Source organism: Rosa chinensis, chromosome 3, assembly GCF_002994745.2.
Source record: "Rosa chinensis cultivar Old Blush chromosome 3, RchiOBHm-V2, whole genome shotgun sequence".
Taxonomy (NCBI): Eukaryota; Viridiplantae; Streptophyta; class Magnoliopsida; order Rosales; family Rosaceae; genus Rosa; species Rosa chinensis.
The window spans coordinates 31542301-31561419 of record NC_037090.1 but is presented as its reverse complement, the minus strand read 5'-3'; the positions used below and the strand labels follow the sequence as shown (position 1 = coordinate 31561419).

At 37.4% G+C, this 19119-nt stretch overlaps 1 protein-coding gene across 7 annotated transcripts; it reads right to left on the bottom strand.

Annotated features, from left to right (window-relative positions):
* Nucleotides 1-2489: 2489 nt before the first annotated feature.
* LOC112195318 (ABC transporter D family member 1) lies at nucleotides 2490-18812 on the bottom strand. Of its 7 annotated transcripts, none has more exons than XM_024335728.2 (26): nucleotides 18564-18812; nucleotides 17281-17548; nucleotides 15762-16038; nucleotides 14885-15109; nucleotides 13360-13557; nucleotides 12072-12526; nucleotides 11795-11921; nucleotides 11632-11710; nucleotides 10678-10916; nucleotides 10257-10561; nucleotides 10037-10148; nucleotides 9776-9934; nucleotides 8509-8608; nucleotides 8329-8437; nucleotides 8094-8184; nucleotides 7431-7555; nucleotides 7136-7285; nucleotides 6982-7054; nucleotides 6134-6314; nucleotides 5901-6059; nucleotides 4958-5134; nucleotides 4626-4871; nucleotides 3754-3938; nucleotides 3595-3647; nucleotides 3409-3487; nucleotides 2490-3143 (listed from the first exon to the last, which is right to left on the bottom strand). In XM_024335728.2, exons 2-26 carry the CDS (start codon nucleotides 17340-17342, stop codon nucleotides 3057-3059), a joined length of 4053 nt encoding a protein of 1350 aa, XP_024191496.1. In that variant the 5' UTR covers nucleotides 17343-17548; nucleotides 18564-18812; the 3' UTR covers nucleotides 2490-3056. The 7 variants fall into 7 exon arrangements, 6 of the variants coding, with proteins under 6 accessions (XP_024191496.1, XP_024191499.1, XP_024191497.1 ...); XM_024335731.2 differs by having other exon boundaries at nucleotides 17281-17518; XM_024335729.2 differs by having other exon boundaries at nucleotides 17281-17499.
* Nucleotides 18813-19119: the final 307 nt, after the last annotated feature.

Here is a 19119-nt window from a genome sequence, read left to right as displayed (position 1 = left end):
GTGATCCATGTCCCTCGTATCAAAGTCTACTGGGGGCCAATAATGTGTCTACTGCCCCCCAGTAGACCATTAAACAAACCCCACAGTTACATTGCAATCTCAGGATACCGGAAAAAAATTAAAAAAAATCTCATTATACCAAAAAAACAAAAAAAAAAACATCTGGGCACCCAGGAATTGATCTGGGCACCCACCGGACTGTGAGCAGTCGTCGGAGCATGTTTCACGTTGGAGCGGAGTCGATTCGGCTTGGGTTCGGAGTCGGATCGGAGTTGGGGGCTGAGTTGTGGCTGTGGGCTTTGGATCTGTGGATCTGTGGTTTGGTTGTTGGTGACGCCGGAGGTGGATCGATCGAGGTTGGCCTGAAGCTGAAAGTGGGGTGCCGGAACAGCCATGGCAGTAAGAGAGAGAGAGAGAGAGTCTGGTTCAGTGACGGCGTCGTTTTCAGTAGGTTTCAGCTCTGGACTCGAACTCGGAATCGAAACCGGTCGAGGACGACGCTGGAGGAGGAAAGTGAGCGGCGGTCATCACTTTCAACACGCCGAGAGAATCGGAGACTGAAGACGATGGCGACCGGTCCTCGTTGCGGCAATCGGAGCCGGTGGGATCGCCGGTTGCTTGGGCCTCGCCGATAAAGGTAGCAAGTAAGAGAGGGATTTGCAGCAGGTGATCTGCAGACATGAAGAGAGATAGAGAGAGAGAGAGAGAGAGAGAGAGAGAGAGAGAGAGAGAGAGAGAGAGAGAGAGAGAGAGAGAGAGAGAGAGAGAGAGAGAGAGAGAGAGAGAGAGAGCAAAGCCGGAGGTGAGGCGCGGCAGAGAGAGAGAGTGTGAGAGAGAGTCTGAGAGGATAGAGTTTAATAGGGGGCAAAACTGTCACTATAGGTTAGATTGGGTAAATGAGGTCAAAAAACTCTTGGTGGAGTAAGTGGGCAATTTTTGGGCTAAAATGGGGTAAGTGGTCACGACCCCTTAAATATATGTATATATTATTGGGGCGGGTTTGGGGATGAGGAACACAATACCATCCCCGCCCCATCCCCAATCTTAGATAGCGGGGATTGGGGATCCCCATCCCCATTCCCCATTTGTCCCCGAATTCTCCCCCCATTAGGGGCGGGTATCCAATGGAGCTCCGCCCCGCTGGAGATTTTTGCCATCCCTACTGAGGGGTGAGTGCCAACTCAGGCCATCGATTTTCTGGGGAAGTCGGATTCATATAACTGTTTACACAGTCTTTCTAAATATATATATATATATATATATATATATATATATATATATTGTTTGCAAAATTTATTATGAAACAGCCATATAGTGGTTGATTGCTAAGATGTCAAATTCAGATGAGGCGACATTTTTGTTATCTATCTCATGTCCACAAAAGTTCAACGCCGGGCCTGAATCAGTGAATCCTGATTGAACTTCAGGAAAACTGTAAAAAAAGTGAACTATTGAGTATTTGAGTTAATATATTTCAAGAGAGAGGGAGATAGACAGAGGATCTTACCCCTTGGCTTTTTGGTACCAGACACAAGTGCCTGAGACCAGCCAAGTTGTCAAAACTGAATACGAACCTTTGTTAGACGTACATCCTCTCAAAAACAGTGTATATATGGGGATGCATTTGTAATAGTATGGAGTATCTCTTCCTTTCAATATCAAGATCCTCCACTTTAAAAATGAGTCCCTTTCCTGATCCAGCCTTGGCAAAATCAAATCATCAAATGCACCAAATGTGCACAAGATCTCTTCTCCACAAAGAACCCTCTCCCTCGTAAAGATCTTACCCATGAGCAAATTAAGCAAATGAGAGTCTTACCACACGAAGCGTCTGAAAAAGGAGGATGGTTCATTATCAATCACAGGGCATTAATTATGTCATACTGTTCTCAAAGTATGCGCGCAGCATACGCCTACATTCTCAAAGGTAACCAGTGGACCTAAAACACCAAAACTTGTGACCATATCATGTAAGATAATTACGAGGATCCGAGAAATAGAAATTTCAATGACAATATCGAGTACCATGTCTATTTTTTTTTTCTCTTTTTTTTTTTCTTTCCTTCTTTTCAAAAGTAGATCAAGGACAAAATTGTCAAACATAACTTGCAATTTATGCCTTTCAGGGTGTGATACACCAGCTAACCCAAAGCTCCGATTATTCAGAGGCTTTGGGATTAGCTGCAACGATAAAACAACAGTCATGTAATAAGTTGTCTCTTCTGCATTTTCCATTGTCTTTCAGTTATAACGGGCACCAAAGAAACCCACTTAAGTTAGCTTACCCTCTTAGCGTGAAATTCATCTAATGACTAATGCATACTCAACTTCTTCCTGAAATTTAAAATACCGGACTCAACTCATCCGCTGTGTTGAATCAGTTGGAAAAGAAGAAAAAACAAAAAATCCTAAACCCTGAAAAACTTTCATTGACCAAAATGTATGCAAATAAAATATACACAAAATAGAGCCCCCGATTCAACACCAACTTTAAAGAATGGAAACTCAATTGATTATTATTGAAGCAACAGTGCATGTGAGCATTCATATAACCCCAAAAAACATAAGAATCGTAAGTTGCAGGCACTATGCTATATAATATTGGGTTGGAAACTTATAAAGGGAACAGGAGGTCAGGATACAGCTTGCAGAGAAATGCCCAGTGACCAACACCTTTTTATATTTTTCTGCATTGGGGGCTAAATATTATAACTATACTATGAATTCTTACAACCCAAAATGCTGGGAAAATTGGGGGAACTATACATATTGGATTTCTTTCACCTAAAGAGATGATTACAGTCGTATGCTCCAATCTTATTGTCTGCAATTCAACAGTATGCACTACACAGAATGACGTGATCACCTTCTCCTTGTTAGGCTGCCGGTCACGTACGAGCAACATAATACAGCTCGCTCTATGATAAATGTCTCTGGATAGAGAAACCAGCCTCTGCTTGCCTTCAACTGTGACTTGTAAGATATAAAGCCAGTCAAATAAATGGACCGTCTTATACAGTATACAGGGTTAGCTACAGATCCCAGTATATGGTCACTCATTGCTTTATTGATCGAAGCTCCCAGTTACCCTCACCATCAATAAGCCGTAATTCCAGGGAATGGAATGGTATTAGAGCAGGACGCTGAGAACATATGAAAGAAGATATATTTGTAACTCAATAGACGCAAAACATGGGTTAAAATAATGACTGCAATAACAATCATGGCATAAAAAGAAAGATCAGAGTACACTTCTAGAAGATATAGGGATTCCATCAATTGGTGTTGGCATTCCAAGAATAACTACTCAATAAGATATTAAACAAAGATAGACCAAGTCTTATGAAGTTCATTCAAAGCACACCAAAATGCTGAATGTGCATCTCAGATAATCATAGCAGTACTTACTTGTGAGGAGGTAACAACTGTGATACCCATGTCTTTTGCAAGCCGATAGAGTTGTTCTTCAACATCAACACTTGTAGCACTACCATTCGTTCAACAAAAAGGAAAATGGAATAAGAAAACAAAAAATGTAAGATAAGATAACCAACAGACGAAAGGAAAAGAAAAAAGAGGAGCTATGGCACATACTTGGTGCATTCATCAAGGATGGCGAATTTTGGTTTGTGAAAAAATAAGCGTGCCTGGTAAAACACAAAGTATCATATCAGACAAGAAAACAAGGAAATCCTTGAGATAAAATAAATAAGTCCTGCTCAAGCAAGATCTGAAGATACTACTTTTCCTCACCATGCCTAATCTCTGCTGTTCTCCGAGAGAGAGAGTGTCCTCCCAATTGAGATTAGCATCCCAACCACCTTCCTCCCTTTCCAAAAGATAACTTAATCGGACATTCTCCAGAATAGTTCCCAAACGCATGTCCAGAATGTTGGTGCTGTCATCAAATTTTCCACCTGAGTTCGAACAGTTGAAATCTTCAAAACGATAGTGGGATATTATCTGAGTTTAGTGTCAGAATACATGCTAGTAAGCTGATGTGCACACCATTTCCCACACCTTTGTAGCAGAGAAGAGTAACCAAATTGCAAATTTATCTTTTCCAATTCATATAATAGCCTCAACATCATGAAATTAAAAAATACTATGATATACATAAGCAATAGTATTCAGGTTCAGCATGTGATCCTGTCAAGGTGTTAAAAATTCAGTCGCAGCTACATCATTCAACAGATAAGGGAACACTAGGGTTTAACATCCTATAAAGGAAGACAATATAGGATTTGGCTATTTCAGCGCGCTCTGTGTGATGACAAGATATTGGTCTGGCTATGTTGAAGTCGAGAACAAACATGATCATATTAAAATGAAGTTAATGACCAGAAAACCATATTCATAGCCATGAAACAGACTAATTGAAATGTGTACATTTTTGTTGCAGTTTTTGTTGTTGTTGTTGTTGTTGTTGTTGTCATTGAATGAATAATTGATAATTTTACACAGAAAATAATAACATCTGATTTAAGATATGTTTCCTCTTTCACCTTGGCGGTTTATAAATGCACTGCAATCTTATATAGCTCAACGAAAATATGGCAAATATCATTGTCTAAATGGCTAGAAAATAATACGCTCAACAAATGCTAGTATAAACAGAAACTAACCTTCTTGATACAACTTCAATGCCCTTTTCTCCGCCTCATCAAAAGAGAGAGGATATATAATTTGATCCCTGAGTGTTCCCAAGCATGTGTAAGGTCGCTGAGGAACATAAAAAACTCCGCAACCAGATCCAACATCTCTACTAACTCCGTTAATATCTTGAGATGGTCTAGTGATTCTTCCACTCATGATGGGCCAAAGACCTCTAAGAACTCTAAACACAGAACTTTTTCCACTCCCGTTTGGACCTTTAAGAATTGCATTTGTCCAATGTAAAATTTTATAGCAAGATAAACAAATAGCAGAGCAAAAACAGAAAAAGTAATATACTAACCAGTAACAAGCAAGCTTTTCCCAGGTACTATATCACATGTTAATTTCCTAGCCAACAATTTCTGTGACGGGGTTATGATATCAACTTCAGAGAAGTTAATGGCATCTTCAAATTGAAAACCTTCCCTCTCAGATGATGATGAGTTACCAGCTTCAGAATCCCCAGAATAGCCAACCACTGCGCTTGCAGAAAGATTTAAATGTAAGATAACTCACTATGAAATAGCAATTCCTATTGGTATATCCATGCTATAAGAAAGAAATTGTAATATCTCTTAGCGTTGACCCAGGCGGACTAGGTTTAGCCTAGGTCAAGGGGTCAAATCCTTCCAATATATAAGAAAAATAAAGATAAAAATTACAATAGAATAATTATCGGAAGTTATGAACAAGGATAATCATGAATAGTACAAGGAAAAGAATTAAAAAAATAGTAATAATACTAATAACAAGAAAAGCTTAAACACAGGATTTCCAATTGTGAAAGATGGCCTGAAAAGAGCCATCTATAAACTCTGAAGAAACTGAAAAAAAAAAAAAAAAAAAAAAAGCCCAAAATTAATCTGTACCCTACAGTGCCACCTTGTAAACCTAGCTCCATCAAAGATCCTCCTATTACTATACTCCCAAACCGGCCCAAAATTGCTTACACAGATTATTCCCATTCAATCAATTGATTAAATAACACACAATTTCTAGACTTGTAACCCAGTGGTAGTGACCATTTAACCCTACACTCAAGGCTAGGATTTAAAAATTCCCCTCCACTTTTAGCCGCCATAGAACCAAAAAAGTAAAGAAATTTCTCTAAGAAACTTTATAAATACCCAAGGAACACTATTTAATCTCCATAATAATGACACTCATACAGTGAGTAAAGATACAAATCGATCTGAAAATGATGGAACAGAGATATGATTGCCAAGGAACAATGAAAAATGTACCAGATTGTGCAGCGTCTAAAAGCTCTTCAAGTTCAAAAACCCTGTTGATGCTGCCAGAGAGTTCCAGGAATTTTCTATGCAATTCAAGAATGTCACCGAAAGCTAAAAAGCTTTGAGATACCACAGATGCCAAGAAACGCAATGCATGTGCCAGCTCACCTGGAATGATATGTGTTCATTGCAAGGTAGAAATATTACTGTAATTGCATCACTATAATAAACTATAAATTTACCTTGAGTAGATATTAATGCTCGGTCTCCCTTGTGTTCAATGGCATATAGCAAGCTCAATCCCCAAGTCACATTATGTGGGAGTTGTTTCGTGATAAAATCATCTAGAATACCGAATAACCATTGCTTCTTCAAAAGAGATGAGGAGTGATGGAGTAGCTCCTTGAACTTTGATTCAACCATCTGTTCCATAAATGAAATTAGAGAGCTAAAAATCTTAACTCGTAGTAAAAAAAAAAAAAAAAAAAAAAAAAAAAAGAAGTTGGAAGCACATGTTAACCCGTCTCTATCTCATTTTCTGGCTTCAAGGCCACAATGACCAAAAACTACCATATGCATCAGTTCAGGCTAGTAGTAATAATTAATACCACTCCCTACGTCCTTTACTGTCATTTAGCATTAAGTTCGTGGTGGAGACCATTTACAGAGGTGAACTTAGCAGGTTATCTCAAGGTACTGTTACATTGTAAACAGCAAAGAGTTGCCTCTTATGGGTTGCATGGTTATGGCAGCAAAGAGCGTCTTAAAAATGAGAAGAAATCGAAAGATTTTTTCAGGAGTATAGAAAGTTAAGTGTCAGAAGTTTTGGCAGTGAGTGGGATATTTGGTCATCTTATCCCTTTGGGAATCGTTGGTGGCTGTACTAAGAAGTTTTCTTTTCCCGCTGTACATCTACGTTGGAGGCCTGCTGTGTTGTTCCAGACTGTATGTCGTTTGCAAAAATGTCTTTCACACCATAACTTAGACCAGTAACATGATCAATATCAAAATACATAAAATAAATTAAAAAACATAAATAAATAAAAATAAAAAGGTTCATAAAAAGACATAATGATCATAAAAAGCTTACAGCTTTCTCTCTATAACCACCCCCAAAGAAAGCAACAGATTCAGCATGAGCACGCAGTCTTTCATGCATAAACCTAATTTACAAAATACGTCAAAACTCAGAGTCATTTGCTTAAAATCAACAATACAGGAATCATAAGTTAAATTCACAATACCTAAAGGTTCCTTCAAGTTGTTGTTGACGACTTGTCAAATCACCAAATTCTGGGGTAGCAGCCCTGAGCAAACCAAGACCCAGTAACATATATGCGTACAATATAGTTACTCCTCTCTGACCAGTCAAAAGCTTCATTCTCCAGGTGAACCTTATAAATAACAGCGCATGAGATTAACAATACAATGTAAAAAAAAAAAAAAAAAAAAACTATTAATTTCACAACCTCAGATAAAGTACGTCAAGAAAAACTAATTCCTGCACATATTTATACTAAATTAGACAAAATATCTTACCAAAGAATGTCCACAGATGGCTTTACCAATCCAGTAACCAATCCCGACAAGTCAGTGGTTAACTTTTCAAGGTCCTGTGTAACTCTCTGATCTGCGTCTATGTTTTTGCTTGACATGTTGAATACCTACAGTATATTGACATGAATTCATCACCATATATGGGCAAGCCATCTACTAAAGAAAGGAGAACTGGGACCTTTTCTTTCAGATCTTTAGTTTCCTTGAAAATGTTATGGGTAAAAGATAAATTTTTTCCTTTTTTTCTTTGGAAAAGAAACAGCTTTTCAGAGCAGAAACAAAAAGCTTAATACAAAGCAGCAGAGAAGTCCACAGAAAAATTAAATAAGGCAGCTAGAACAGTAGACTAAAAAGCTTAACTGTCACTAAAACAGCCTAGGCAAAGAACCCTAGAATAATAGAGGAAAGAGTGTGATCCTTAAATTCCCTCACATACAGAGAGGCCCATAAGGATGCCGAGAACTTAACCCTCCAAAAGATGTAACATAACTGTAAGCCAGGAGTTTTACGAAATTTTCTAATAAAGAAGATTTACATAATTAAATGAGTAGAGAATGATACAAATCCCAAATGAAAGTAAAAAAAATAAATAAATAAATAAAGAAGGAAAAAAAGAAGAAGGAGTAAGCAATCTGGTATGGCTACCTTATAGAATGCATTATTTCTCAAGTAGTTTTTAAGTAAATGTTGAGTCAAACGAGTCCTCCACCCAAGAGCCAGCCTAGCTTTTAAGTGCCTGTGAAACAAAAGATAATTAACATAACAGTAGCAATGGAAACAGAAGGGGTGGAAAAAAAATATGAGTTTTTAACAGCTATGCTGATGTATAAATGTATAATTATCATAAATAACTCCTTTTAGTGTTGAACAGTTAAGTTACCTAATAGAAGGTGCAATGAAAGAAGATGCCGCACTCTGAAGTACGCTAACACCAATTAAATGAATAAATGATGCCTTATCTTGTTCCAAAACAAACTTCACAGTGGTTCCTGCACAAGTTATCCACATCAATAATATGATGTCTCAAATCATCATATGCATGGTAGGGAAAAGAAAATACCATTTAATGAAGCAATACGATCAGAAATCCATGTCCTCGATACTACAAGAAAAGCAACTGCAAGCAGTTGTGCTCCTTGTTTATCAATAACAGTGGGAATCTGCACGGCAAGTTAGGTCAGAATTCAATACAGTTCTAACTTCGGGATCATAAAGATGGTGAGATTATAGTGTCCCATCAAGTGGATGATGAAGAAAGGAAAATGCAGTGACAAGCACAATAACACTGACTCATTTAAAAAGCAATACTGACCAAAGAGCCATCATAGATACTACAAACCCGGAGGAAGAGTAACAAAAACGGTAATAAAAATGGTGTCACATCCATTAGATAGTTTGCAGTACAAGGCTTCTTCTCGAGTGTTACTGAAATACGAAAAGACACAATTTTCCACCAGATCCTGCCAATTTCATACAGAAAGCATAGCTTAATGGACATTTTGCAGAAACCTCAACACCCAGCAAGCAGTCCAAATACTGAGCTATCACCAAGTCTGGGTTTGAAGAGGGTTGAAAGAAAAAGTCTGGGTTTGAAGAGGGTTGAAAGAAAAAGTCTGGGTTTGAAGAGACTTGAAAGAAAGAGAACAAATAAGAAAGATAAGCCTATGCAAAGATAAGTGGGTTTTCAGCAAGTGTTCCACAGAAGATGAGGCCAAAACAGAAAGTTTTGAAGGAAAATGACGAGGAAAACAAAGAGGGTTAGTGATATAATTGATGGGCAATCACAGACACTGATATGGCACGATCCCCACTTCAATTAAAAAGTATGATGATTTATAACATAATTTGGCTGCATATCCAAAGACATCAAGAATTGATATAGAGTCTATCCTTAATCAAGTTGATATTTTTCTGGAATTACAATGATATAATTTTATAAATATTTTTTGGATTTAGATCTCAACCGGATTGACTATCTTTATCACCAAATTATCTCCACACAAATCCATAATTCAAGTCATATTCAAGTATTAGCCACCAGATGTATCTAATATACTCCCAAGCTTAAGAAAACCGGGTTCTAGCCAAATTCAATTCCAACTAAACACTAGTTCAAGGAAAATGAAAGAGAATCCGGTTGAAGTGCAAGAGACTGATAAGCATGTGAAGTCCTATGCTGGAACTATGTCAATATTATCAGCACAAATTTAATTATCAGAATCGTAGGTAAAAAGAAAAATCTGCCACTTTCACTATGATGGTAGATGGCACCACATCACATAACATCCATCTCTAATATCATTAAAAATAATAGTATAAAGACTCACCAGTACTTTGACCATGGCAGATGCTCTCAATGGCAGTGCTGCCGGAGCACTTTGGAGATGTGGGAAAGATGGAACTGTAACATTATGCTCGGCAGAGGGAGAAACTGCTATCACCTCAGCAATGTATGACTGGGACTTAGAGTTTGAGATTGCGGAATCCTAGAATTAACAGACTACAAAGTTAAAAAATTAAATAAATAAATAAATAAAATTAAAAAAAAACAGCCATATATCAAGAGCCAAGATAAAATATATTCAGACCTTTTTGGTCGAGGCGAATGCTCGCTGAACTGTCATTGCATCACTCTGCCGGTTCGTTTCAGAAAGCTTCAACATACTGCTCCCACCTTCATTACGTACTAGAGAATCCTCCCTGGATTTATTAAGTGAAAAAATTGTAATAACCAAATATTTACAACTTTCAATATAAAAATTATTAACAGATGACTCCAATGCAAGAAATCAAAGCTTGCATTCAAACCTTTTCTCATGAACACTCCAACCGCCTTCACCATCCAAGGACAGCACTACATCATGAAATGCAACTAGTGCTGGACGATGCGAGATAGTAATGCATGATGTTCCCATTGCTCGAACTTTAGCACAGAATCGTTCCTCCATGTCAGTTGTGACAGCACTTGTGCACTCATCAAGAATTGCAAATTTGGGCTTATGATAGAAAAGTCTAGCCATCCCCAATCTTTGTTGCTCACCAAGAGATAATTCATCACCCCAATTTATCTCTTCCTCAGGTGGATAACGGTCTAATAAATACTGAAGATCAACCTTCAAAGCAGAACACAATTATGTTCAAAACAACATTTCAAAAGAACCATCAAATTTCTATACAGGCATACGCATAGAGAAAAGACCAGGTTAAGAAGAAAAAATGGGAAACTCACATTTCTCAATAGCTCCGCCATTTCTCCGCGTGTAAGTGGTTTGACCTCTTGATCTGCAGTAAGAGGATAAATCAACTGGTCTCGAAGTGTTCCGACAGCTGTGTATGGTCTTTGTGGAACATAGAAAATTTCTTTGTTGAGATCAGTTCCAACACCAGGTTTCACAATATGGCCAGATACCAAGGGCCACAGGCCTCCTAAAACTCGGAAAAGCGAGCTCTTTCCACTGCCATTTGGACCTTTAGAAGATTTTAATATATTACAGGATCAGTGTACTCATCAACAAAAATACAAGTTAAATCTTCGATGTCATAATTACAGGATCAGTGTCCTCATCAACAGAGATTTAAGTAAAATGTTCAATGTCATAATAGCAGATACCTTGAGCCCAGAGGCAAGTAAATTTTAAAGAAGACAATTACAAAGGAGAAGTATGCAAAAGGCACACATATAACGCATGCATGAATAGTTTAAAAAACAAGTGCACTTTGCACTTTTATTTCACCAGTAAATAAATTGAAATAATTAAAAATTTATCATCTACAAATTTCCTTGGACATAAATCAAATTTGACCTAGAAATTAATTAGCGACTGTAAATCCCTATAAGCAAGTGCCCAAGACAATAGAGGGGTAAAATCCCAAGGTCAAAGACCACATGGGAGGTGACAGTGGTCAGCCATATGGATTATTTTGTCCCAAGTTGTGTTTTATTGAAGCATATCAAATGATACCAAATAGCAAGCTCATTGTCCACCTAAAAAGACAATACATTGTCAAAAACATCACTACTCTTGACGAAGTCCTCTACGCCTAGAGAAGAATAACTTTTGTTTTTAAAAAGAAAACTCTATTGGAGAAACCCACTTTGAAAGTACACGACAACAAATAAACAAAATCAGAACAAAACAAAATCAACATCAACTAAATATACTCTTAAGAGTAAATTGGTTACCTGTAATCAAAAGATTAGATCCTGGTTCAACCCTCAGTGACAATTTATCCACCAAAACATTACCCGTGGGGGTAACAACCTGGAAAAAAGTATCACTTTAAGAACAAATGGAACAGCAATATGCTACAACCAACAGGTAAGATGGTTAATAACTTATAGATACCTTGACCCCAGCAAATTCAATGTAATCAGCCTCACTAGAGCAATTTTTACTCCCAGAAGATTTGTCATCAACAGCACTTAGCTCTCTTGATATGACCATTAATTCATGAATGCGATCAGCGAAACCACTATAAAGAAAGAAAAAAGATAAAAAATTACAAGCAGTTAGGCACAGGACTGCACAATGATGATACACATACACACCAAAAAATCTGTGTATGCAATTCATATAGTAATAATTCAAATTTCTCCCTTTCAAAAGGCAGTGGGAAAATCACCTGAGACGATTGAGTTTTCTCGAACTTGAAGCGAGAGTTCCCATAGACTGGAAAAGTGAAATTATGACACTGGTATGATATCTTAAGTTGCTTAACATCTCTGCGCGGCCTAAAGTTGAAGTGTCAGGCCTCAGACTGCCCGAAAAGAAGGGCTCAATAATCAATATAACAGCAACTGTGGCACCAAGATACTTCAACAGGAAGTCTTGAATCATGCCAAACCACCAATGATCATGAAGGACAACACGCAGATGCCCAACCAGTGTGTTAAACTTCTTCTGAATATGAGATTCCTCCCTACTTTCTCCACCATAGAATGCCACACTTTCTGCATGGGTTCTTAATCGTGAATGAAGCTGTCGGTACTCCCCTTCCAATTGTTGTTCTTTGGACATTAATGTCCCAAAAGGAGGAGAGAACTTTCTTATCATCCCCCCTGCTCCCAATACATATGCCTGAAAGATAATATAATAGATTTAGCTGGCAAACTACAAAAATTAATAATTAATACAGACATCAATAAGATAGTTAGATTCCAATGGTTCCTCCGAAGGTCAAGGACTAAGGCTAGTTGGTGGCGCATGGGAGGGTAAAATTTTGTTCGCCTAATTCTTTTTCTGAAAGAAACAAATTTATTGATCAATCAACAGAATGATACAATAGAAGTGGACAGAAGGTACACAAGCTACAAGGAAGAAACACCAAAGACTAGAAAGAAGATCACTACAAACTCTTTATTGATACAAATAAGGACCCCAAAGAAACTAAGCCTAGACTACAGCTGCCCTCCAGTCGTTCATGATTAAAGAAGTGATATAATCTCTAAATTCCGCTGAAACAGAAGCCCATAAAGCTGTCAAGTACTTCTTTCTAAACCAAAGTTCCTCCGACCTTACACCTCTGTAGTCTTCAAATTCTTCTATTTCTTTCCATCCAAAGCACCGAAATGACTGCTAGCAGTGCTACAACCGGACAACCCCATAGAACCTCGGCCTTTTTACTGTCAAACTATAGATTCTGTTGTTCGATGCTAGATTGGGATGCAGAGGGTTCTTTTCGTTTCTTTTTTTCTTCCAGGTGTTTTCTTTTTTTCCTTTTTTTTATATAGAATTATACTGCTTATCTCTTTTGTGGATATCATGCACCCTTTATAGTACCCTTATGCCAACAAAATTTGGTTCATAAAAGAAAATAAAAAAAAGGAATCGAAACAATCACAACTGCCACATATGAATTATTTACTACTTTTAAAGATTCACATAATAGTGCAATCAATAAAAAGAATTACCAATATCCAGAATATATATTTAGGACTGGTGTAGGAACACAGCCGCCAAGAGTAAAGGAGACCATCAGTAACAGCTGTTAAATCATCTTGTACGATTTCACTCAACTCTGAACAGAACCTTGGTACATCACTTGCAATTCGCTGTTCCGGATTAGTTATCCGACCATCGACGTGTGACATTTTGTAGTATGCAATATTCTGACATTAAGTAGAATTAAAACACAGGATTAAAAATGAGCATAATGTAAAGTACCTGACAAGGCAAACAATATAATACATTCAGTATGCCGACCGTGAACAAAAGCACTATTTTCTTGGTCCACCGAAAGGGTCGAGAGTAAATATTTCCTTTCATTTGCATGATCATAGTCAAACAGAGCGTCATATCTGTTTGACTAAAATATAGAAGAAATAAAAGATCCCATCTAATTTCAAATGAAAATGAAGGAATAATAGCAATCAAACTCATACAAAAGTCATATCGTCACTAATTTTTCATTTCCGTTTTCCATTTAAAAATGTTTATCCCCAATCACAAAACAAAAAAAATTGCATGTTTAAGGGATATTTCGATTACAATCCTAAATTTATACAACAGGATAACAGGCGATGTCAACTTCAAGGTACAGAAAACATCTGAAAATCTATTTCTATCTCAACAAATAATCCATCCTTAGAACCAAAAACAACCCCTGAAATCATCAGAAGTCTCATTCTCGATAGAATAATACAAAATAAACTGCATTCTCTTGTACCATACTTCAAACCAAATGTGTAGCAGTTGATGTGGCATTCAAATATTGGACAAGGCTAAATGGTGTTAGACTAATGTTTAAATGCCACATATTAATTTTTTATTTTGGTACAATGGGGATCTAAATGCCATATGAACTACCACATTATGTGGTTTAAATGTTGAACAAATGTGGTAGATTTAGCATTGTCCTTACATAAATTATTTATAATTTTTTTGTTTGTCAATGTTCTAGTGGACTACTGATACCATATTGATGTAAATGGCACCGAGAGATAAAATAACCCAGCAAGTATGAATCTAACACTTTGATGAAAAAAATGCCTAGGAATTCAGTTTCTACAGGCATGGGCTAATTCCTTTTAAATACAACAATACTAGACTTTTCTAGAGAGACTTTTTGAACCGACCAACCAACATTGAAGACTCATAGTCCCCAGATCACAATAAATGACAAGACAGCCAGCTCTTTTAGACTCCCCATACAACATTGATACAACATCAATGAAAACAAACACTACCAAGAACTCCATCATATTACTTGAAACACATATAGTAGAGTAAAAACCAGGTGACTCGTAATATTTACTAAAACATGAAAAACTGTATGGTTGCTGTATCCGTTTAGTACAAGGAAACATAGCCATTTGAAAACAAAATATATACAGAAAGCAACTGAAAGGGGAAAGAAAAAACACAACACAGCATCAAGTACAAATCAAACTATAAGTAAGACTTAATATTCTTCTCAGTTATAGTAAAAACAACTACCTCAAAATAATGGGAATGGATACGTTTTGTCAATATTTTTCTGAACCGCAGACTTAAGGTCCCTGTTATGTACTGTGAAGTTGAATGCATAGTTGAGGCAAGGAAACATAATAGAATATTCTCCGAAATCAGCCGGACAAATAATGGAACACGTCGAAGAAAAGCTGCACGGAATAAAAACCCTTGGACTTTTGCAAGTCTGTTGCTCAAAGCAGTTCGCAACACCTACAAGCAGTTGAACTTCAGTTAATACAGCTGATAGAAGATTGATCCAATGTGATAGCACCAATGAACTGAAGAATTGTTGGATTTAGCTAACTTCGTAGTTTTCTTCTTATAAGATCAACAAATGCATGAAATCTTCGTTTGCACCTTTTTAATGATTTTCAACTTCCATCATTCCATGTGCACACTGGCTTTGTGTAAAAGTTCAGGTACATGGTATTAGGTTGTAAAACGGCAAGGTTGTGTGAGAGGTGTGCATGTACATGTAGGCATGTTTGTATGAACGCATGTAGGTATAAAACTGTATAAAGAAATTGACCCATGTATCTGGTATCGTGTTAATGAAGTGGACAACATGTGAGAACCTTGAAGACTTATTAAAACCTGCTTTTGGATATTTAGAATTTCCAAAAGTCATACATTCGAATATGCTGTATTAATGAGGATCAACCTTTGATATTTCCTTTGCATGCAAAATATGATTTTAAGAAGGAATGCCCACAGCAATTCCTACATGGGATATCAAGATTATTAAAGATTTTGCATACTCAGGATTTAGATTAATAGACACTGATACACACCAACAAACTAGAAAGAGCAAATCAAAAGTAAAAACCTAGAACAGGCCAGTATAAAAAACTCAGAAGCTTACCACTATTCCGACCAAAGATAAGAGGTCCCTCGCACCCATTTGGCCCATTTCAGACAAAAGAATTGCAGCAAGGACTTGAAGAGACTTCAATCCCCCTCTCTTTTGTGGAAGTTTCTTTTTCTTATGATCATTCGCCACGACATTCTCTGTCACTTTATTTTCATTCAGCCCATTATATTGACCAAAAGAATTGTGCTTTTTATGGGTTAATCTCGATTGAACATATGCAGCAGCCCCACCAGCAACTACAACACCAGTAGCAAGAAGCAAGGTTTTCCTGTGCAGTAATAATATTAGCATAGTTACATAGTCAACTTGCAAACAGATGGACAAACACTGAGCAGAAGTTGAAGATACGAATGTTGTGACTAAAATAAACTTGGCCTACTATAGTAATTAGCAAATATTTTGAATGCATTATGTCACTTTACTAAATAAGTAACACTCTTTTTCAAATCTGTCTCTACCAACATTTTCAAATCTGTCTCCTCTACCAACTGCAGGCAATTGAAGATAACTCAATGGAACGTTACCCTAGTCCAGATAGCATTAACTTTTTCTCTGCAGTTCTCTTTTCTTTTTCTTTTGTTCCTCTCTCTTGTGGTGATGCATCCCTATCGTATATATTACTTTATTTTGGCTTGGATGGACTTTTTATGATGGACAAAGGATGCACTGTCTACCCTAACAAAAAGCAACTAAAGTCTACACTTTGTGCAGGGAATGGAATCAAAAAACGGAGAGAATTGTATAATGCACGACCAGCAGAAGATGCAATTGAATAGGCTTCTAGAATACCCAATGCCAAATTCCTTCATTTCAACTGCCTTAAGCTTATTACTTAAATTATCAAATGTAGAATACTTGAATACTTCATATCCAATGAAGCACAGCTATTCTCTTTCCGGTCTTATGGAGACCAACGCATAGAGACTAAGCTGGCGAAGGGCTAGGAAGAGTTGGGCTATCAGCACACTATGCTACATCCTTTTTATCTCATAGAGACTAGTGTTTGGATTTAGGATTACTGGACAAAATGAAGGTAGCCATGCAAATTAAACACCCCTCGCCATACATATGGACCAGCCTAGTAATTCCAGTCTCTATCAAAAAGGTCTCTACAAGATGAGAATCTATTGGATGAAACATGCAGCAAAACCCTTCTTTAGCACTTCTTTGGTACGGATTATGGCCACTTTGCCAAATTGATGTAGTGATACAACTTATAAATGCATTTTTATTTTTAATATGAAACAACAATACATTGAATACAAATATCAACATTATTTTAAGCCTTAATCCAAAGTTTTGATACCAAACAATTTTGTATCTTATCTAACCTCAACTACAATTTATGTCAATTGAAGAAGAGCACAAGAAAACTACTGCAAGAAACCATATTTCAGTTCAAATTTATTAATGTTTCATACATGCAAGCACCACAGAGGCCAATGATTTCACTTATAGAGACTCCAAACCCGCTCAATACTTGAAATTGTAAACGGAGATGGATCAATACCTCCTTGATGCAATGAAACTCCGACCATGCTCAGTTAATTGCAACAGCTGAAGCGAAGGCATGGTTCACCAGTCAACCAGATTTACAAGCAACAGGCTTTTGGTTCTTCCTGTGATTCTACCTCTTCATTCTTTAGTTCTCCCAAGGACCTTTTTCATTTTATTTCTTGTTCTCTTTCCCCCCTTTTCACATCGTCATTCAGGACTAGCAAGAAACTGGCTGCAATTAAAATTTGTGACTAAGGCAATGATAGACTTAGATGCCAAATCTGAGAGAAGAAAACATATACAGCACAATTAACAAGAATCTAACATAAAGAAGGTTTAGCCCAGAACATTTGGATAAGAAGCAAACTATTAAAGTAGGGACCTCATACAGTCACAATCTCAGGTTATTAAAGACTGTAACAAGAAAGAATAACGGAAACTTAGCGGACAGACAAATCCAATCTTTATATCCTTTATGGTGGTATAGACTATGGACCTACTCTTTTTTATGTTCAATACGCACTAATTTCAACTAATCAGAGGGCAAAATTGGTATTATTTGTTACCCAATTTGAGCAAGCAATTGGTATTATATCACTGCCTCTGCCACAAAATTGTTGATCTATATACTGACCATGTACTATCAGCCAACTAAATTAACAACCACTTAGAATTTAAGACGTAATCGAGTAAACAAGAGCAGCACCATAGTTACAACTGAAAGTTCAATCCATTTAAAACCTAGGCTCAACACACCAACAGAGACTAACAACTAGAAAGAAAATTGTTATTCCCAGGCTCAAACAAAGAACCAGGAACTAATAATACCAGACTCCACACGCCAGCAATAAGGCAGGAAAAGTAGAGTAGTACGAGAATCAAGATGGTTAGAACAAGAAACGGAAAGATTCAAGATTCGAACATAGCCACTGGCAAGGATTTCCTGAATGCTAGGCAAAGGTTTCATTGTTGCTTCTTACAAATTTCCCAAATTAACATGGCAAGCATAAGGCAGAAGACTTTTACAGTTGATCAGACGAAATGTGATGCATTCATGTGTTCACTTTTACATGAAACCATTGCTTTCTTGCATTAAGGGAACTCTAACAGTCAAACTAAACTGTATACGCGACGCAAAAAAAGCCTAAAGCTAACCTACAGTAGTATATACGCAAATCACAAACCATTGGAATCCTCTATCGAAACCCTAAATTGAAACCTCAATTAAACCCTAAATTCAATCCGAAATTGGGAAACGGAAATCAGAAACCAAGAGAAGCGAGGAGGAACAAGTACCTGTTGCGAACAGAATGCTGAGAAGAAGACGAAGACGAAGAAGAAGAAGAAGATCCGCGGAAACGCACAAGAGTAAAAGTGAGACGAAAACTTTGGAGGAGAAAAAGAGTAAGAAGAAGAATTTCGTTTCTCGAAAATTGGAACGATCTTTTGTCCGACTCAACAAATCGGGAGCTTATCGGTATCAAAAAAAGCGTGACGTGAAGCGTGACGTGTGATCCTGATGATGGTTGAAAATGAAAATGAAACCCAGAGGCAGACGGTACTACTCAGGTAGTTTGTAGTTGGACCGGGTAAAGGTCACCTCACCTCATAAAAGCAGTGGGCCTTTTTCCGTGAATGGTTTGCCGTTCCCAACCCCACCCGGTCCTGCGAAAACGGGGCAGATATCCAAACCCGAAAATCAGTGTTTTGTTTAAGGACATCTAGGCTTAGTTTGGGATTGCTGTGCTGTGAGAATAAGCACTTCCGAACTTGCTGCGAGAGGAAGCACTTCTGAACTTGCTGTGGGAGGAAGCAGCTGAGTGTTTGGTAAACTGTTTTTAAAAGTGCTGTG